The following is a 21290-nucleotide window of genomic DNA, read 5'->3' as shown; positions in this document are numbered from 1 at the left end:
TCCTGTCATTGGGAGGGGGACGGGGGGACACTTCCTGCTTAGTGGGGAAGAGTGATGAGTGGGTGGGGTTTATTTGTGCTGGTGGGTGGAGCTGGAACTGCCAAGGGGGTGTGGCTGAGAAGTTTGTTTTTTTCTTTTTTTTTAAAAACGTTTTCTTTCTTTTCTCTCTGCGGTCGTTTCTTGCTCTCTTTTTTGGGTTGATTGTTGCACACGTGCCTCTCTCTCTCTCTCCCTCTCTCTCTCCCTCCATCCATCTCTCCCACCTGTTCCTCTGTGTCTTTCCCTTTTTTTAGTTGAAACGACTGTAGTCTCTGCCACTCTCTCACTCAACCACACAAAAGTACATTATTTATATGTTTTTTATATGAATTAAGTTATTGATTATTTATATTGCTTAAAGAAATGTTTTGTTTGTCCCTTGCGTTATTATAAAATGTAATATCTTTTGATTAAAAGATAAACATTCCATCTCTGTGTAGGCCTCATTGCGGTCTGTATGGAACTGTAAATTCGTCCAGGTAACTCCTCGTTGCCATTAGTAACTGTATATTGTGCATGTTAACGTTTGTACACGTCCAGAACAAACATTCCACACACTCCTTCAAGAACACAAGACCTGATTTGAAAAAAGGGGAAACCTTCGGTTGCATATGTAAGAAATTATATATAAATATATAAATTACAACTTTTCTCATAGGCTTTGAAGTACATATATGAAATATCCTTACTTGCAGAAATACAGTGTTCAATAAAGCATATTGCTCAAAGTGTTATATTTACTTTACGGATCTTTTCTGTATTCATTTGTTGTATTTTCAAAGTAAATTACAAAATGAAAGGAAATTTTCACAACTAGCTGGTAAATATGTGTTATTTCTGATGTGATGCATATGGCAAACATGCCCCTGTGTTCTATGATGGGTACACACATACACACATTTTCTCTTTCTCACTTTGGGCAAATACTCAAACACTGACTCTAACAAATGTTTAAATCATATATTTAACTGCATCAAGCTTATTTTTGGTTTCAGTCCACACATGAGTGCACACACACACACACACACACACACACACACACCATCCTACTATCAGTATCAGGCTACTCCAAACTCACCATTACTGGTGATATTTATCGATAACTTCTACCAGGACTGAACCTAAAGCAGCAATCAATGGGCAGGATCTCCAGGATGGCTCACCCAGGAATACCCTGCTGATGAAATTTAAAATAGTGCCGCATTACAACTCAATACATGTCATCAGTGAGCACAAATGTACGGGAAAGGGGTCTACATAATTCATGTTTGTCATTGATCATAATTTATACATTTTCAGACTTTCAAATGCAACATCAAGATATACCACAATGCAATATTGTTACTTGTGTAAAACACACACACACACAGAGTGAGGTGATTTATACTCATGACAGGAATGGCAAATAATATGAATCTCTGGACACACACACACACACACACACACACACATACACACACACTACTACTACTACTACTACTACTACTACTACTACAACCACTATAACTCCGATTCCTCTCAAACTTTACATTTGAATAATGTACACCAAACCTATGTGAACAGCACAAAATGATGCTATAAGGGCCATCTGGACAAACTAGTTCCCCATAACAGCATGTTTCCTTTGCATTCTCTGAGGATCACTGAAAACATCGAGACTAAGGCCTGGTATCAAATTAGGCTAACGGCCTATAAGGCTGTAGGCAACAACAGTGACTTTGATGCTCAAGCCATCTGAAACTCCACAGGATCGACGGGAACCCGTTCAACATTCCATGTGGTCAGGAATAGGCTCATGCACTCATGCACTATGCAACAGCGTTACAGTGACTGAAATATAAATTAATGCAGGATAAACATGACAGCAGGAGGGTAGCTATGAGTTGGACTCGGGTGTTTCCAATTGCATGGGGAATATATTTTTAGGGCAATTTGTTTGTAAAGTAGTAGGCGTAGGCCTACTGTAGATAGTAATGGTTGGTTCTGAGAGTTACTTAAATTTTATGTCAGTATTTATTGGAATCATTCTTATGAACGAATTGCTTTATTTTAAAAGCAACAACAACAAAAAAATACATTCATGAAATTGAAATCCTGGGAATGTCAACAGTGTACAGATAGAGGAAGAGACCAAATGTGTGTAAAGTTCACCAAGACCATCTCTTTATGGGCAGTCCTTGCTTCTTCGCCTGTACATAAAGGGGCTTCAGAGGTTGAGACTGATACATAGGTACATATACACATACATGAGAAAGATTGACGGTTTAATAATGTAAAGGCCAACCTGTTGTTTTGACATGTTAATGGCTGTTTACAATGTTACTCTTACGCCATCTTGTGGTGAAACTTGTTACTGCTTGCTCGAATCTGCCCTCCCAAGAGCATCTTCTGAGGTGAGCTGGTACTGAACATGCGGTAATTATATGTATGTACGTGAGAGACGTATATTTGGACGTATATTCGATATGTGTGTTGTCTATTTGTGAATGAATGTAGGCTACCAGAGTAAGTAGAGACTAGACACGACGGCCTACATAGGACAGTAGGCTAGCTCACAGCAAGTCAGCAAGTGTAGGCTAGATAAAAGAGTCGTAGCTTATGAAGAATGTAGTCTGCAAAAACAAAGTAGAGCCTGTTCTCTTCCCAAACTGTCAGGACATCTGTCATTGCTTCAAGACATGCCCTAAGAGAAAGCTTTGTATGTGTATGCGTGTGTGTGTGTGTGTGTGTGCATGGGGGCACTGCAGTGTCTATCTGTGTATTTTTAAAAGGGTGTGTTGGTTTGTGTCTGGCTAAACATTGCAAGCAGCAGGGCCGATCAAACATTTATGCTTCTCTGTTAAAACGGTTCCAGCACGCAGTGCGAGTCAGCTAATGACGGCGCGGAGACAGATTGTTTCATTCATGAGGATGCCTCGTGGTCGGCTCAGACTGCGTAAACCTCCTGGCCTGCCGGAGGGGACTAGGGACACCTCTCGAGTTCGCGCAGACATCTGTCTTTCACGAGGTAGGACAGAACTACCGACTCTTCGTAATGTACATGTATGAAGATACCCAGAAATGTCCACTGACTCCTCAGAATGACAGCTGGGGTCTACTCCGCGTTCTGAGTACCTTACGGGCCTATTCATGGATCTCTAAATACAGACATTCTTGGAATGAGACCAACGGCCGTGAATTGTGCGCACGCATGGTATTCAAACTCTATATAAATGAATTTTCTATGTTGATTTGAGACTTAACATGCCCAGTACATGAATGAGTGAACGGCATAGGGGCCCAGTGGACCGGAGGGGTCGTTTGGATCCAGTTTTGTGTTTCACCTCGGGCTTCCATGTTGGCACGTTTCACTGGCGCTCGGTGTGGTGCTATATTTTGCCCATCTGCGTTATACAAACTCACATCGTGTGACACACATCGTCGTCATTTTAAGAAGAGCAGTTCACAATCCAGCTATGAAAAGAGTGATTTCAATAGATGAAGAATGGACTAGCATCGGTGAAGAAAAGGTCTCGTCATCCTAGACAACAAGTCCACAGATCACACTAGGCTATATGCGCATTGCAAACCTCCACATATTTATTTATTTAAATAAATGCCACTTGCTGTAGCCTACATTATGGGTTACTATTAACCCTTAGAACCCGATTGACGCAAAGTGCGTCAAAAAACACACCCTTTCTTCTCTGTTACATTGCTCCGGAACGGTTCATCGCAGCGGGATGAAACCTTTATTGCACGACAGAGCAGAAGTGGGGCTTTCCAACGAGACTACACACTTGTCTGTACGATCAAGTATGAAAATTAAAAAAAATCATGAAATTAAATCAAATTGCATCATATTTACAGTCTATACTTCTCTGCATTCACCTGCACACACATTACTCTAGTTTGAATTACTCGCGAACCCGTGATCGCATCGATATGGCAAGCATATCAGATGAAAGAGGGGGCACAGGGCTATCCATTGGTACCATGTTTATCGATCCTTCTGGCTTATAAAATCAGACGAAGTGACTGCAAAATAATAACGTCATGTACACAAACCAACGCTGCACACTCATTACTCTCGTTTGAATTACTCGCGGACCCGTGATCGCATAGATATGCCACGCATGTCAGATGAAAGAGGAGACTCAGAGCTATCATTTGATACCAAGTACATGCTTCTGGGTTATAAAACAGACGAAGTGACAGCAAAATAATAACTTCATATAGCTGGACTTACCCCACGTTTTTGTCTGTTCTTGTGGCAAAGCATGTTTATAATCCAATGCTATCATGTGTTTCTCTATGGCAAAGCATGTTCATATTCCGGTTTTGAGATCCTAGCAAATTCCTGCATGGCATCCAATTCAAGGCTCACATTGCATCCCAATTTGTTCAACAAATAAACACCTTTTTTGCCTTTACTTTGTTCATGGCAATGCAGTAAAGAGTTGAGAATTATTATGACTGCATACACACAGGCACGCAGGCTAACACGCAACCTCGGGTCAAGTCAGGTCAGATCAGTTCGTGTCACAGATATGGAGCGCAGAAAGGTCATTTTTCATCACTAAATAAAAAATGGCATTTATTTCCGTAAATCACACAGCAAATATTTCTGTAAATTGCTCAGCCCCAGAGTATACCTCCAACATGGCAATTATATTGCCCGATTCAGGACAGTCTGCCCTACACACACATGAAATGCATGTAGAGCTGTGAGCTTGCAGTGGTGAGATACATGTCGAAATATAATAATTTTTATAATACACTTTTTATATTTTAATTCTTTAAAAATCAAAATAAAATCAATGCTAGTATTAATACATGAAATGATGGCAGATCTGAATAGCCTAAACTCTCCTGAAAAAAACAATATATAATATATGTGTGTGGCACTTACAATGACCAGAATAAATCCTTATGAATAAAGGTAGTGAAAATGCCCTAAAAACAGCTTAGGGTTCTAAGGGTTAATAAATAACACATTTCGGTTGCTTACATTTCTGCAAAGACACGCTTGTATGAACTTGTACATAGATATAAATGACTCTCAAAACTGGCATCTTCTGGCAGAGGTGTGGAAATTCCTTGGCTTACAGGTGATTTCACTAATCTGAAGCGTCTTCCTCAGCTGGTTAAGCAAAAGGGTGGAACATATTGTGTAGGGCGTTTACTTTTTGAAGTAGGCTAACTAAAATGTAGGCCTACTTAGGCTACTTCTTACTTTTACTTTTCCGGAGTTTTTCACGTAACCAAACTTCACTAGCCTATACGTCGAGTGGAGTTTTGCGCTAAGTTTGTCTCGAAGTTCCCACAAGGAAACAGAAACACAGGCCGAGTGAAAGTGCTTCAAATGAATCAAATGTGGGTGTTTCAGGAAGAGCCACAGATATGGATCGTGTCCGTCGAACATCGCAAATTCGCCTTTTCGACGGCAGATGGCGCAAAGAACTCGCACTACGACTTTTACCACTAAGAACGGCTCTCAATGCACCCTTCGGGTACAGGACAGATCCTGAATCAGTGTGCCATAATTCACTATAGGACCCCACCTCCATTCAAGCCTGGCGTTACCACACAGACAACTTCTTAGCCAACGTTAGCCGAGCAGAAATAGTGATTGCTTAGGCTTCTAAGCTGCATTATATTGTCCTGCAAAATAATAGGTGTGTAAAATAATTATTAGAAAGATTATTTAGCATAAGGTCTGCCTCTATCTGTATCGTTTGTTGTCTTATCCTTTTTTCTCATTGTTTTGTAGTTTTTTTTAAACATTATAATAATCATAATAGTCATTCATTGATTTTTACTATAGTGGCTAAGTTATGTATCTACTACAACTACGCCTACTTCAACTATACCATATATCATCAGTAGGCTACTACTATCTGCCGAGTAGGCCTAGTAGCAGCTGTAGGCTACTTTATATTAATATATATAGGTTACTATAGAGATCTACTGTATATAAAGTCTTAAATCTATTAATATTACTGATATTAATATTAGACCTTTTCTGCTGCAGCACCAGCAATTATGTCGATTATATTTAATGGGTCTGTCGCTAAAATAACATTTTACTTATTGCCAAGTCTTTCTCAATAATTTGTATAAAAAAATGAAAGCAACGGCCATGCTGTTACAAGTGACAACAGCTATAACAGTGAATGACAAACATGCAAAACAGCCTTGGCGGTACATCAAATGTACCCTATGCCACTGTCGTAGGCTATAGCCCAACTTTTGTACAGTCAGCCCACTCGTTCTGTATACAGGCAATCAGTCCGCGGTGATGGAGAACCGAGGAACGCGGAAGCAAGTGGACTTTATTCCGTCCGTCAGTCTCCATCTTTACCAGGAAGCTTTGTCTATACATACACGCATAGACGCGTGGTGTTATTCTAACCCTCGCCATTATCACTGCAGCACGCCACGTAGACCCCCATTAGAAGTATGGGGGAATCTCTGATTATTTATGTGTGCGTATCAACGTAAGCGGGTGTGGGGTGGCGGGGAAAGTGCGAGTGAGTGGGAGAGAGAGAGGGAGAGAGAGTGTGAGTGAGAGAGAGAGAGTTCAGACCTTCACTCCTCACATGAATGCACTCGGTTTACAGGGATCAGCGAGCGAACATGCTTTGGAAACTGGTGGAAAATGTCAAGTATGAAGATATATATGAGGTAATGTGCTCGTCTGCGTGGATAATCTGGCGCGCCTGCGTCTTTTTTTGCAACCGGGTCACCTTATGTTCACGCCAAAATATATCAGGGGTTTTGTTAACATTTTGGTGCGGCTTTCCGTGGATGAGGCTGGGAAAAGAAGTTACAGTAGGCTATGAGAGAGAGGGTCAGATGTTGAGAATGCACAGCCGACACGCATTAGGGCAATAAGATAACCTTTCCACAGGCGAGTCTCTTTTTTGGGGGTTATTTTTTAATGCGACAATGTGAACGGGGGATTTGTAGACTAGCCTACGTTATAACGTGTGTTGTGTAAACTTATTTTATGATTGTTTTTATGGCATGGTTTCAACGAATTAAACATACAGCTATATACGTAATAAATCCGTTAATTTTCTTAATAACCAGATATGTAAAAAAAACAACTCGTTTGGCATAAATTCGTTTTGCATTCTTTAAAAGAAAATATTTTAATTCATTCCATTATACGTATGTCACATTCAGATAACGATTCAGAATATCTCTGAATTTGCAGAGAAAAAATGCATGCATTATGGTGCATGACATTGTACCATAATATGTTTTCTGAGCTTATTATACTTTATTAGTATTTTGTATTGTACTATTAGTCTGACGAGGTGTGTTCTCGTGCCTTTGGTCCACTGGTAAGTATGCTAAAACTGAGTGAACGGGAGTCTATAATGGTTGTCAATAGAAAAGAACTGAGATCATGAATGATAAACTGACGTGTAAGGAGGACTGAATTAAACGAACAAGACTGTGCAGACTGCTCCGGATGGGGCTCGGGCACAAAAGAGCAGACTGATGCGCACATGGGAGAACGAGCGGCTCGTGAGGGTTCTCGAGGTCTCTTTTCAAAGGCCCCTTTAGTTCATCTTCGCGGGAAGCCGCCTTCACGAGCCCCACATGGCTTTTCTCTCACAGACGCACGCAGGTAATTAAACGTCCTGACCCCGGCGCGTGAAATCTCTGACAATGCGCGCCGTTTTATAGAAAAGAGCTGATTAAATGCCCCTAAAGATGACAGTCCGTGGCTTCGATAGGCAGCAGGCCTGGAAGGAAAGGCACAGCAGGTCGTTTCGTCTGGGAATTGCACTCTGACGAATAGTTTCTCTCAGATAATAACAGTCTCTCTGATAATAAATAAATGCAGATGACTGTTTGACTGAACTGTTGTATGTTGGCTTTGGGTCGGTAAATCAGGCCTATTATGTACCATGCACTTCTCTTGGCGTTTTTGTATTTGACTTAATCTGTGTTTTGGAGATGGAATGTGGTTGGTTGCTTGTGTGTGTGTGTGTGTGCATTGTGGTCAAAGTCGTTACTGTTCTTGTGATGATGCTGATTGTCTTGGGAGGACCGAGTGTATCCTCGCCTTGTGCGCGAGGGCCCGGTTTCAGCTGCTCACCAAACGGCTGACTGAGGAGTTTTGTTTGTTCCGAGCAGAGAAAATGATAGGGGGGCCACAAAACAATAGCACTGAAACTAGACAATGGGGTACGTCAAAAGGCTAGGGCTGAGCAGGATACCCCAAGCTGGGAGACGTAGGCTGTAGCCTACTACGAAAGATATAGAGAGAGAGACAGAGAGAGAGAGAGTGGTCTGGACGAGGTGGGCTTAGTACGTAAAAAGAGCAGCTCGGTCCACGCGTGTTTCCCTGTTGACTGGAGTCCTCCTCCTCCTCTCCCATTTCTCCGCTGACTGAACGTCACTTACACCAGCAGGAAGCACGAGCGCCGACTGCGCCTTCACGCGCCGCTGCCCCTCCGTGCTTTAAGTATTCCTGCAATATTAGGAGTCATGAATAACAATTATTCCGGGGAGGTATACTGAGGCAAAGACAGCGCAAGCACACTCACTCACTCTGGCAACGGAGCAAGAGGATTGGATCGGTTGGCTCGACTGATACCTGCAAGGAACGTTGCTGCATAAAGTGTTTTTTTTTTAACGAATGTCTTTTTTGGTGAAGTTATCTTCCGCAACTATGAGGAGTTAGACGCAGAGGAACTGGAATCTCCGACACTTTTTTTCGACTGAGCTCGATAGTCTGAGCTTGTGCCTGGTTGTGTGTGCGTGCATGTGTGTTTTTTTGGCTGAACAGACCCCCTCGCGCAGATGTTAGTCCATACGTACTCAGCCACGGTGAGTCGCGTAGCCCTCTCGCTTCGCGTTGGGAGACATTTTAAAAGTTTGTCTGAAAAGAGTGCAGTGGGATTCTTCTGAATAATTCGAGTCGTTTCATTTGGACATAGGCCAGCGAGAGCCTCTTTGACAAAGGCATCCAAAAATGGCTTTGAGCGATTTGTTCTAACATGGATTTGGCATCTTTCTCCTATAGCGTCTAATGAGATTTTCTTAAACACATTTTAAACAAAGAACACTGTATACTGTGTGAAGAATAATACCTGGGCAATTAATTTGTCCAAGTATTAAAATCTTGTATTGTATCAAACACAGTTAACTTTCACAGCTGTTTATGATACCTAAACAAATATTTGCATAACTGGGTTTAATTTGTGAATGACAGGATTTTCTAGGCTATCATTATTTTACTTCATTCACACAAAATGAACACCGTCAAACGTATCCACATGAAAGTTAAATCTGTAGCCAATATATTTTTCTTCTGTTTCATCCGAAGGACCGTCACGACGGTGTATCGAGCCACAGCTCCAGACTGTCCCAGCTGGGCTCGGTGTCGCAGGGACCGTACTCCAGCGCGCCCCCGTTGTCTCACACACCCTCCTCGGACTTCCAGCCACCTTATTTCCCGCCGCCCTACCAGCCCCTTCCATACCACCAGAGTCAGGACCCGTACTCACATGTGAATGACCCGTACTCTCTCAACGCGCTGCACCAGTCACAGCAGCACCCATGGGGCTCGCGCCAGCGGCAGGAGGTGGGTGGGGAAAGCGGCTCACTCCTGCCCCAGCCTCGCGCCTCCTTGCCGCAGCTCTCCGGGCTCGACCCGCGGCGAGACTACTCGTCGGTGCGCCGGCCGGACGTGCTGCTCCACTCCGCGCACCATGGCCTCGAGGCCGGGATGGGAGACAGCCTGTCGCTGCACGGGCTCGCGCATGGAATGGAGGATGTGCAGGTGAGTCAGGAGTTTGCAATCTCATGCCTTCAGAGAGTTTGGTGAGGTTTTTAAGTAAACAAAAATGTGAACGCTTCTCTACTGTGAACTGAACACAAAACTATGGCAGGATATTATCCCATAGGCTCAATTCCAACAGTCAATATTAACGAAATAACGAAATCAAATTAAAATCAACTTTTTTATTGAAATATTCGCAAATGTTCTAAACAAGGCAGGATTTGAGTAAGTGGAGTTTTATCTCAAATATTCTGTTAGACACTGTATGCCCACAGTCAGTGTTGAACATGAATAATTTCCTCATATCTTCTAGTGTAGACGGTTAATATTTGACAGGAAACATTAATGCATAACACTCAGCCAGAGATCAGGGAGTGAATATAGGCTATTTTCCTTTAAAACTATTTCAGACATTTCAAGCTTAGGGATGACTTGTGCTTTGCTAACATAGTTAGAATTATACATGAACCGATGAATAAGGATAATGAAAAATAATGGATTTATTCTATAAACACGTTTACTGTATGTAGGAATATTTTACTGCACTCCTTACATCACCAGGAAAAGTAAATTCGACTTGACTTGATATGCTAGGTGATATACGTTATCCATTTATATGTTTTAAAATATACGCTTATAGGCTTCCTTCTGCCCTAAAAACTCATTCTATTTAATGTAGGCAGTTCTGACAGAAACATCCGGTCAGTGACATTTGGTACTGGTTCCGCAAGGGCCATGTTTGATCGTACTTTAAAACATTCTATTTTTTTTTTTTATCAAAGAATTAATACTTTTTTATTCAAAGAATTGCTATAATACCCTATATGTCACAGATCTCCTGGGTCAATGTTTTCAGTTTTTTTTTTTTTTTTTTTTTTTGCCTTGGTATCATATAGAACATAATGTTTTTTTAACATGTCTTCTTTTTTTCATTCTGTAGTGGTATATGTGTACATGACTTGTTCTCATAAATACAGGCGCTGTGCATGCATGACATTCACCAGAAGTTTATTTCCTTTCTGAAATTACAGTAGTAGAACTTGAATGATCTGCGTTATTCAGAAAATAGTCTGATTAAAATTTTTTGTTTTTTGCCTTAGATTCTCCCTCAAGTTAACACATAACGTTAGTGTCACGAGTAGTAATAATATCTTTAGCTATACTTTGTTGAATATTTAGACCTTAAATGCTAAGAAGTAAATGGGGTATATTTCAATCATTTTCGACAATATGAATGCGATAATTTCGGTTCCAGTTAACAGTCCAGTCATGCAGATTGAAGAGGGCAAGGGCAGTAGCATATAGTCCGAATATTATATGTAAAGCCAGTTATTTCTGAGTTGTCCTACAAATAGCGTAACCTACACTATATGGATTACCCTCACCAGAAGACGATGTGGTCTCGCCGACATTTCGACATCGCTGGAAAATTATTCGCCTGGAAAACTGTCACATTGAGCGCCCTGTTGGTGTAAATGTTGTCCGCACCACGGCTCTCACTTAACGGAAATAGGCCTACAATATCTCACTGTCACTTAATTTCCACAGACTGTCGATGATGCCAACAACAGCGGAATGAACATACTGGACCAATCTGTCATTAAGAAAGGTAAGGAAATAATGATGCAAACAGTGGCACATAAACTCAGGCCTACTCCCAATTCCGTTTATTTCAGATTAGTTCGGATATAAACAATAGGATAGCTGTGTAAAAGATTCATCAGTTTGACCTCGAGCCCTGTTGGATGTTGTGGCTGCACCAGCGTGTGGGCATCATGACCGCCACAGGTTGGGGTGTAAAAGGCGCGCGTGCGCCAGGGAAGGTTTGGCATCTCATTTGATATGCAGATGATGTCATGCATACTTGGGCTCCAGGTGGCCAGCCACCAGGTTCAGACAGGATGGTAGCCTGGAAACACGCTAAGGAACAAACATTACTGTTTCCAGTTATTCTAATGCATGAATAGGCCTACGTTTTTTATTAAGAACATTTTTGTTTCAACAATACCAATAACAAAACTAATGTCCAGCGAGTTTTCAGTTTAGACAGGCCTGTCTGTTTTGCAGAATATATTTTAAAGGAGAACTAGGCCTATAGCTTATTTCCCTTACCTCTTTCGGACAAGTTTGAGGAGATGTTTTAGTCGCCATTTTGGTTAACTTAAAATGGAACGGGTTGCACATTGGTCTCTGGCGCACATTAACCTGAGGCTGCATTGAAATCATATTATATCTATTATATATTTTACTAGACCATAGCATGGACTACAGCTTGCACATTAAGAACCATGTTCAGTTATTCATTTAAATATTGAATTATCCCGGTTAGCCTATGCGCAAAAATAACATTAGTCCAAGGCCAACGATAAACAATTATCCTCTCTCATTCTGGAATATTTACATGTCAAATCGTAAGAGAGAAAGTTAGCTCGCGCTTGCCAGGCTGTAATAGCTTGAGCAGTGTTCCCTGGGCTCGTGTTAATATTTTTGCAGTGTGAGGGACTTGAAGCGGTAATTTAGTAAAGCGACACGCGGCGTTCCCAGAGGACAGAGTTTAAGTGGCCAGTGTGATAGATGGCTTTTCACGTGGGGATCTCGTGAGCTCGTTTAGAGCTCATTTTGGGCATTATCCCCCGTCGAGTGCTGTCTCCGCAGGCTCGAGCTTGTTCACCCATTAGCGCCAGTATTAGGGCACATATTGTCTGACGTTTGGCACGTGGGTAATGACGGGAGGCTTTCAGAACTGTCGGAGGGTGGTTAATGTGATTTGAAGGATTCAGTCAATCAACAATCGATAATATAATGATGAGAACGTCGCGCACCATTAACAATTCAGAAGTTTGTAACGCTTAGCTACGCAGATCCTGGGGACACAGGCAGTTAGAGGAGGCTGTGGGCTGGAGGTTAAAACAATGAAGATACAGATTGTAGATGAACACATACTGTTTGAGCCAATCATGGATGTGAAGGGACAAATGAGAGAGACACGCGCGCGCGCAGGTTTAGTTGGAGAGTGAAGACATCCAATTCAACAAAAGCTATAGTGTTGTTTACTGTATGTCCGAAACCAATGAGATTTTGTTCTAAAGATGTGTCTGATGTTTTGGCTCTTGAACATTTTTTCCTATTTATCATTAGGCCTATTATTTTGGCATAATATTATACTCAATAATTGCCTAAATTAAACGCTCAGAGTAACTCATCAGTAATGAACATCAACTTGTTTCCATTAGATTTAAACAATGTTTACATAAATATTGCATGACAAATTGATATGAATACACATAAATAATGTTCCACCCCCAGAACGTTATAGGCCTAGTCTACAGTTTATAAAACCGAACAGAGTCGAACTGCAGGACCAATGAGATGTATTAACACATTCATGCGTCTTCTCAACTGTAGCATATCCTCTCTCGCGCGCAGTTCCGGTTCCGCACAAGAGCGTGGCGTCTCTGATGATGAGCAAGGATGGTCTTATCGGCGGCATGAATCTCAACGTCAACGAGGTGTTCTGCTCGGTACCGGGACGCCTCTCGCTACTCAGCTCCACCTCCAAGTATAAGGTGACCGTGGGCGAAGTCCAGCGGCGCCTTTCTCCGCCCGAGTGCCTCAATGCTTCGCTGCTGGGTGGCGTTCTCCGTAGGTGAGGCGGCCTCTCCTATAACGAAATCACACCTAGATTTGACCACTGACTTTTTTTATTAAATGAAAATATTGTAGGCCAAATCCTGTCGATCACCTATGATTTGCATTTCTACAAAATGCTATTTTATAACTGATGACACACATCACCAATATTAGCTTCATTAGCAGACTTTTCAGCCTTTGGAAGTGGAAATGTTAAAAAAAGTGTTATTGTGTGTTCTCAGAGCTAAGTCTAAAAATGGAGGCCGATCACTCAGAGAAAAGCTGGAGAAAATCGGCCTGAATTTACCTGCTGGGAGACGCAAAGCTGCAAATGTCACTTTACTGACGTCATTAGTTGAAGGTAGGAGTAACCTGATAACGCTGATCAAGCACGCCGCCCCACCCCCAGAAGCCTAGGCCTATGTCTTGAATGTTTTTGCCCACTGGCATGCTATATTTTTATATTATCAGGTGTGTTTCACTCAACTGAAAGGATTTGTAGTTGTTAGGAAATTGTGATTTTCAGTAGGCCTATGTGGAAAAAAAATACAAAAATGCATGCAACTCAGTGAAACGCATAATATGTTCTAGGGTAGTAAGGGACTATCCTCATATGGCTATCAGATTTATGTATTTTATTTTTGTTTAAGCCTTTATGTAATGCAGCCGATGTAATTGTAGTTTGTTACAAAAAATCTGAACAATGATTTTTTTCCATCAGGGGAAGCAGTTCATTTAGCGCGGGATTTCGGCTACATCTGTGAAACGGAGTTTCCCACTAAAGCCGTATCTGAATACCTGAATAGACAACATACTGATCCCAACGAGCTGCACTCGCGGAAGAACATGCTACTGGCCACAAAGTACGTACCCGCCAAAAATAAACAATGTTAACCTATGAAGTAATGTAAGGTGAATTATATAGCCTAGTATTTTGAAAGAACACTGTATAAAAATGTTTGTCCGGAATGGATGGCTCAAGGTTTCCGTGATGAAACATGATCCTATTGGTTACGACTTTTTTCACATCTCGCTCCTTCGCTCTCTAATGAGCTGCACGGAGCCGGGTAAATGCGCTGCCATCTCCTTCTGAGCCTGGCACCGAGCGAGAAACTCATTATATTTAAGTGAAATGTTTCAAGTCGAAAAGTGCCAGCTTTCCCCTTGAAGTTTCGCCTAGGGTCATCACCCCCCCCCCCCTCTGCCCCCCCCCACTTTTCACAGTCTGTCTGTCAGAGCCCCGTCATACCCACCCACCCCGCCCTCACTCCTTTCCACACGCGCCTCGGGCTCTGCCGTTCTGTCGCTGTGGGATGAGAGCGCGAGAGAATGGCTCCAGCTCCAGACCGGACAACAAGTCTGTTGTGGTTTTAAGCATTCGATAGAAAATGTGGGTCAAGATCTGACAAGCCCAGACAACCGCAGATGTTTTGGAGCGAAGCATCACTTTTGGCAGCAGGAGGCATTTGAGCAGCATAGCAGGAGCGACCTTTTCTTAAAATTACACAAAAAGGACTGCCAGCACAGTGCGTTTTCTCTCTATTTAAAAACGAATGAGTTTGACAAAAATGTAACAGTACAAGGATTGTTAGCCACCCTGTCGTGTATTTTTGTAACCATTTAGTGAAATGTGGGTATATGTGACGTTTTGGTGAAAACATGAGCTATCTCAGCTGCTCAATTAATCAACTCTAAATTGATTTAACCCAAAAGGTTAATTATTTTGCTTGATTGGTGGTGTTGGATATTTAGTGGACATGATAGCATCTCAATTGTCTGTTTCCTTGGGAGAAAGCTGACTGTGATGTGGGTGCTTTAATTGTTTGCAGACAGCCTGAAAGACAGAGAGGGGTCAAAGCTCATGCAGGGCTTCGGGGGTCTTTTTTTGAGGATGGGGGCGTAGATGTGATGTGATTTGGGAATTTTCCCTGTTTCTCTACCCGTCTCAAATTCCACCACCAATGCAATGCATGAGCCTCCCTCTCTTTGGCATTAGAGTTCTCTCTCTGTATATTGGTCTCTCTCTCTCTCCCGGTCTCTGCCCCCTCTCTGTCTCACTTTTGCACTCGCTCTTTCTCTCTCTCTCTCTCTGCCTCTCTCTCTCACTTTTGTGCTCTCTCTCCCTCCCTCCCTCCCTCTCTCTCTCTGTCTCACTTTTGCTCTCTCTCTCTCTCTCTCTGCCTCTCACTCTCTCTGGGAGAGGAGGGGAATCAGCAGAGCTGACAGAGACAGACAGAAAAGCGTGCGCGAGAGAGAGCGAGAGAGACTCCCAGTAGACTGCTCTGGCTCCACTCTCAGTGTGAGTTAATCGTGTGATGGCTTCATCGCTCTCTGACTGAATTTACACACTGGAGTTCCTTCCTTCAGCGCACCTCTCACTTGGCTTGGCAGAGCTGCAGTGTCTGGGTGCTGGGGACTCACGGCACTGAGTGAAATACCGCAACCCCTTGAACATTTCAGTAGAATTATGCCTAAGCGAGTGTCTCTGTGTGTCTCTGTCAGGGGTGCTAGAGGTGGTTGGAGGACTTGCTGCTGTCGGGAGACACAGAGTGAGATCTGACCCATGATAGCAACACTAGGCATGCTGGGTGTTAGTCATGGCAGGTAGTGTGACGGGTAAAGCTTGGTAGTATGCAACATGGTCAACTGGAAAGGGTGTCAATCCAAATATTTTTGTACAACAGAGGGGGACACTCACTGGGACACAATCTTTAATGAAACACATACCCATAAGCGCTTAGCAACTGCATTGTCTTGCTTACCTTGATAGTGACGTGGTGGATAGCAGTTGCATTACATAAAAATGACAGGAAAAATAATGCATTATCCTTTGAAATGCATGGGAGGAGTAGTCTTTGTCATCACTGAATGTTGGGCAGTTCACTGCAGCTTTTGGAGGTACAGTATGTCAGTATTGAATCAATTTCTGCATTCAGTGTATTTAATAACGGTCAGATTGAATGGCAGAATGGAATTAAATGGAATGGAGAAAGTGACATAATCCAAATATTAATTTTTTTGACATTGTAGGGCAGGCCCTTGCATTTGTTCACACCTTTAAGTTGTTCATAAATTGTAGGCGGTTGTGGATACTGTAGACATTTGTTAAAGACGGTTTCACCGATGATGATTTTTAACTTGCACTGGGATTAGGCTGCTTAATATCTTTATTATTTTTTATCATGTTTAATATCATGCTAGCACAGCGGTTCCTCACTAATAACTAATGCTGCCATCTCAGAGAGGTCATTTAAGTACTTACATGGCTCACTTTGTTTAAAAGAGGGGAAAATGCTCTTACATAAGTAGGCCACTGGCAGGGAATTTATACCTTACTTAATATACGTGAATGAGATTATACAGCATATTTGACATTATAAAATATTATTAGTGATTCTGTTTACCCTCCGGGCTGCTCTAATTTAACATGGCAAGCATCAATCTAAAGCCAGGATGCTATCGCTAAGGCTAATGCACTACACTGCACTGCACTGTGTTGTATAACCCATTTCTCCTTCATTATGAATGAATTCAAATATACAGCACAACAGAAACGCTGCAGAAACCACAACTGTACGGAAAAAAAAATCCCAATGTTTTGCTGTGTTGCCATTTAACACCACACAAGAGCTGTCTTGTCTAAAATAGATAATGCAATGATGTGGGTTAAAGTCAAAAGGATATCAAAAACAAACCCCCAGTGCTTTCACAGCTGTCTCTAACACCTACTTTCAGCACCACGGTTAGCTCCCCCACCGAGTTAATAGCATTGACAAAGTGTATTGACCTGGAACGTCCAACAAACTAGCCTCCGAATACAAAGAGTTGCTCGAGTCAGAATAAGAGAGTTACACATGGCTTTACGGCGTGAACACAATGGGCACACACTACCTTTTGTTTGTGGATTCAATGTAACTGTCTGAGTATTCATCTCTTACTTTGACCTAGTGAGTATGAATGTATGAATGAGGATTTTAATCCATTCACCTTACGAGTCAGTGATTTCTTATAAATATATTTGCTCGGGTCAGTCTGGGATGCTATGTAGAGTTCTTATGAGGATGGTTCTTGGCATTCTCATGGTGGTGTGAAATAAATAGTAAGTCAAATGGAGTTTACGGTATCAGTACCGTGTACGGTAATTCTGAACATCATGAATAAGGGGAGATGGTGATATTGTTAGAAAATATATTTTAGTGCTGTTATATTTTGATTGATTTATGAGATCATAGGTGTATCATCTCACTGTAGCTTATTTAGTTAAGTTCATATATATTTTTCATTTATTTGACCTAGTGCCTATATGAAACTTTCAGCTCAAGGGTGCGTTTCCCAAAAACATAGTTGCTTACTAAGTTAGCATCTTTGTTGGTTGCAATGCAATTTCCCATGTTAGCAGCAGGTTTGGGGAAACACAGGTTAGCAGCTATGGGTTACATGGCTGGGTTAGCAGCTATGGTTTTGGGAAACACACCCCAGATTGGCTATTTCATTTACATTTATTAATTTGGCAGACGCTTTCATCCAAAGCCACTCATAGCAATAGAGTGTATAATAAGTGTTGCTTATGCATGAACTAAGCATCATGAAGCGCACAAGACCACTGAGCTGACCCACCAATAATTCTGCTTATCTTGCTCGTGCTAATACATTAGCAAATGGATATAGCATAGTAGTGTAATGAGCGTTAGTTAGCCTTTAGACTGTGCCTGTTTTTCACATTAGTGCCCCAGGAGCACGGGCATGTAAGTGAAGAAGAGATGGCGCGTACTGATGATAATAGATTAAATATTGTCATGTTTTAGGTAATGTATCAGAACACATTCTCTCTCTCGTTTTCGGTTTCTATCCCTCCATGGCAGGCAGATGTGTAACAAGTTCACTGACTATATCAGTATTCTAGTAGGCATAACTCTTTCTTTCTCTCTCTCTCTCTCTCTCCCTCCATCACAGGCAGATGTGTAACAAGTTCACTGACTATATCAGTATTCTAGTAGGCATAACTTTTTTTTTCTCTCTTTCTCTCTCTCCATCACAGGCAGATGTAAGAAGTTCACTGACTATATCAGTATTCTAGTAGGCCTAACTCTTTCTCTCTCCCTACATCACAGGCAGATGTATAAGAAATTCACTGATTATATCTGTCTAGTAGTAGGCCAAAGTCCTTTTAAGCAAGTCCCTCCACTCAGCGGCCATATTGCAACACTTTTTGGGCACTTATCGGGCATCTATTTCGGCAGAGATGCGCGAGCGCAAGGCTTCACGACACCATCCTTGCTCCAGCGGCGAGATCACAACACACCACATGATTGGCTCAATGTATTCAAATGTCAATGTTTTGCCGCGGAAGGGCTGGGATATTGACGTTACAAACTAACCCCATGCATTTCTTTGGAGGATTTTTTTGAGTGCTGTGTCTCCTCATTAGAAAGTCTCTGGCCTAACTATCTCTGTTTCCCTCTCTATCCATGGCAGGCAGCTGTGTAAGGAGTATATTGACTTGAGCAGTTTTCTAGTAGGCCTAATTCTCTCTCTCTCTCTCTCTCTCTATCCATGGCAGGCAGCTGTGTAAGGAGGATATTGACTTGATCAGTTTTCTAGTAGGCCTAATTCTCTCTCTCTCTCTCTCTCTCTCTCTCTCTCTCTCTCTCTCTCTCTCTCTCTCTCTCTCTCTCTATCCATGGCAGGCAGCTGTGTAAGGAGTATATTGACTTGATCAGTTTTCTAGTAGGCCTAATTCTCTCTCTCTCTCTCTCTCTCTCTCTCTCTCTCTCTCTCTCTCTCTCTCTCTCTCTCTCTGTCCATGGCAGGCAGCTGTGTAAGGAGTTCACTGACCTCTTGGCACAGGACCGCACGCCGCTGGGCAACTCGCGGCCGGCGCCCATCCTGGAGCCGGGCATCCAGAGCTGCCTGTCCCACTTCAGCTTCATCACGCACGGCTTCGGCTCGCCGGCCATCTGCGCCGCCCTCACCGCCCTGCAGAACTACCTGACCGAGGCGCTCAAAGGACTGGACAAGATGTTCCTCAACAACCCGTCGGCCAATCGCCACGGAGCAGGAGGAGGCGCCGGTGGCGGCGACAAAGGGTCCGGCGACAAAGAGGAGAAGCAGAGGAAATAAGGAGAGATTTATACTAACACAAAAAAGAAGAGAGAGAGGAGGGGAAAAAAAACAGAAGAAAAATCAGAAGAGAAAACAAGTGGATGGAATGAAGAATGCGGAGCATGAGAGAATGAGAGAGAGAGAAAAAGAGAAAGAGAGAGAGAGTGTGTGTGTGAGAGAGAGAGGCTTACACAAACCACTCAGATGTTTTAAAAGTCCTTTATGCTCTTAGCTTTATGGTTGCGTTTCTGTTGTTGGGGATGAGAGTGTTGGGAGTGACGTTCTGGACAGTGATAAGGTGGTGAAGGAGGACCAGAGGGAGAACACCAGAGGACCGGACAATGGAATACAAAAACAAAAACGGATTTGAGAGAATATTATTGGACTGACACCACAGTGCTACTGCTCACAGAGACAGAGATTATGATTTCACATCTAGGAGTGTGTGTGTGTGTGTATGTGTGTGTGTGTGTGTTTATATGTGCACAGTGCCAGAAATTGACTGTCTCCATCAGAGTTTGGACGAATAGAAGTGTTAAAATCTAATTGAAATGAGACCTCAGAATACATACTTCAACACACAGACATACATACAGAGAGAGAGAGAGAGCGAGTGTGCATGTGTGTGTGTTTGTGTGTGTGTGTGTGTGTGTGACACAGAAATAGTTGATAGCAGAGTGATGATTGTGCATGTTCTTTTCTGTTCTGACTCAAGGAGGGTTGACTCACATGTCATCAGTGCGTGTCTGCTTTGAGTGAAGGTGCAACTTCACATGCCAGCTGTTTATACTGAATAACTCTGAGCCTTGCCGTTTTTGGAGTAGTGTAAAATGGTATCGGGGAGTAATGATTCAGAACCGGCGAGAAACTTTTAGTCGTCTCGGCAAAACGTAGCGCGCGGGTCAGACGACCGAGATCGGGACATTACTGTACGTAGGCCACGCCGTAGAGTTGTGGGAAGGCTGTCAAAGAGAGTCCGAACAGAGCATCGAGCCATGCGTGCCATTCCATATCCGCCGTCATATCGGTCAGACGAAGTCATGCAGTGCGGCAGAAGCACGCAAATGGAAAACTACGTCACTTCACTTGTCGATACGATTACTGACATCATCTGTCACAAGCGTTTTGAGATGAGGGAGCAGCCCACATGATCAATCATAGGAGCGAAAACATGACTGAATCATCACTTTCATCGCACAGAGAGGACTTACTCTAATCTGTTATATTTCCTTTTTGTTCGGAGGTCAACCCCCCTAAAATCTAGAATCGATTAGTCTGAACAGTGTTTTTATTTGGGTTAATTTAAAGGAATGTGGCTTCGAAAATGTCATATTATAATAACGTCCCTCTAGATTATTTGATGAACGTGAAGTAGCCTATGTAGTTTGTTCGGAGCCTCTCAATGCTAACTTTACTGCACCATTGGGTTAGTTTGGCAGTATTAAATTGCACATGATTGAACGACACATTCTATTGTTTGTGTGTTTCACACATAATTTATTTTAGAAAATCTCTAATCATTTCGTTACAGGGTGAGTTGTGCAACTAAATGAATGGCCAATAGGTCCGCATGACAATTTTTTGACAAGCTTTTGTTTTGGGCCAATTTGTAAAAAAAAAGAGAAAGAAACTCAAAAGACAAAAGAAGATTGATATTGACGCGTACTGAGAATGAACGCACTGGGGGTGACGTCAGACAAGACATCTTGAACTTTACCTGCCACTTGATGAAGTG

The 21290-nt window shown here is 42.4% G+C and overlaps 1 protein-coding gene across 8 annotated transcripts; it reads left to right on the top strand.

Annotated features, from left to right (window-relative positions):
* The first annotated feature begins 6624 nt into the window (after positions 1 to 6624).
* tfap2b (transcription factor AP-2 beta) lies at positions 6625 to 21011 on the top strand. 8 transcript variants are annotated; one of them, XM_076272158.1, is made up of 9 exons: positions 6658 to 6705; positions 7797 to 7799; positions 9368 to 9834; positions 10099 to 10101; positions 11395 to 11455; positions 13267 to 13469; positions 13696 to 13814; positions 14175 to 14316; positions 19264 to 21011. In XM_076272158.1, exons 1-9 carry the CDS (start codon positions 6658 to 6660, stop codon positions 19571 to 19573), a joined length of 1356 nt encoding a protein of 451 aa, XP_076128273.1. In that variant the 3' UTR covers positions 19574 to 21011. The 8 variants fall into 8 exon arrangements, with proteins under 8 accessions (XP_076128266.1, XP_076128273.1, XP_076128269.1 ...); XM_076272154.1 differs by lacking the exons at positions 7797 to 7799; positions 10099 to 10101 and adding an exon at positions 13183 to 13194 and having other exon boundaries at positions 9368 to 9823; positions 11372 to 11432; positions 13250 to 13469; XM_076272153.1 differs by lacking the exons at positions 7797 to 7799; positions 10099 to 10101 and adding an exon at positions 13017 to 13028 and having other exon boundaries at positions 9368 to 9823; positions 11372 to 11455.
* Positions 21012 to 21290: the final 279 nt, after the last annotated feature.

Source organism: Alosa pseudoharengus, unplaced genomic scaffold, assembly GCF_046254945.1.
Source record: "Alosa pseudoharengus isolate Yale_2024_CS ecotype anadromous, Long Island Sound unplaced genomic scaffold, YU_APseudo_1.1 YU_APseudo_1.1_scf_7, whole genome shotgun sequence".
Taxonomy (NCBI): domain Eukaryota; kingdom Metazoa; phylum Chordata; class Actinopteri; order Clupeiformes; family Clupeidae; genus Alosa; species Alosa pseudoharengus.
The sequence above is the reverse complement of the archived record's forward strand: the minus strand, read 5'-3'. Positions and strand labels throughout refer to the sequence as shown.

Excerpts from the sequence above, each read along its gene's own strand:
- tfap2b (XM_076272151.1), top strand. The coding sequence starts at position 6,625 with ATGCACTCGGTTTACAGGGATCAGCGAGCGAACATGCTTTGGAAACTG. Across the intron at positions 13,470-13,695 it reads CTGGGTGGCGTTCTCCGTAG|AGCTAAGTCTAAAAATGGAG; the intron begins GTGAGGCGGCCT and ends GTGTGTTCTCAG. Across the intron at positions 14,317-19,263 it reads AACATGCTACTGGCCACAAA|GCAGCTGTGTAAGGAGTTCA; the intron begins GTACGTACCCGC and ends TGTCCATGGCAG.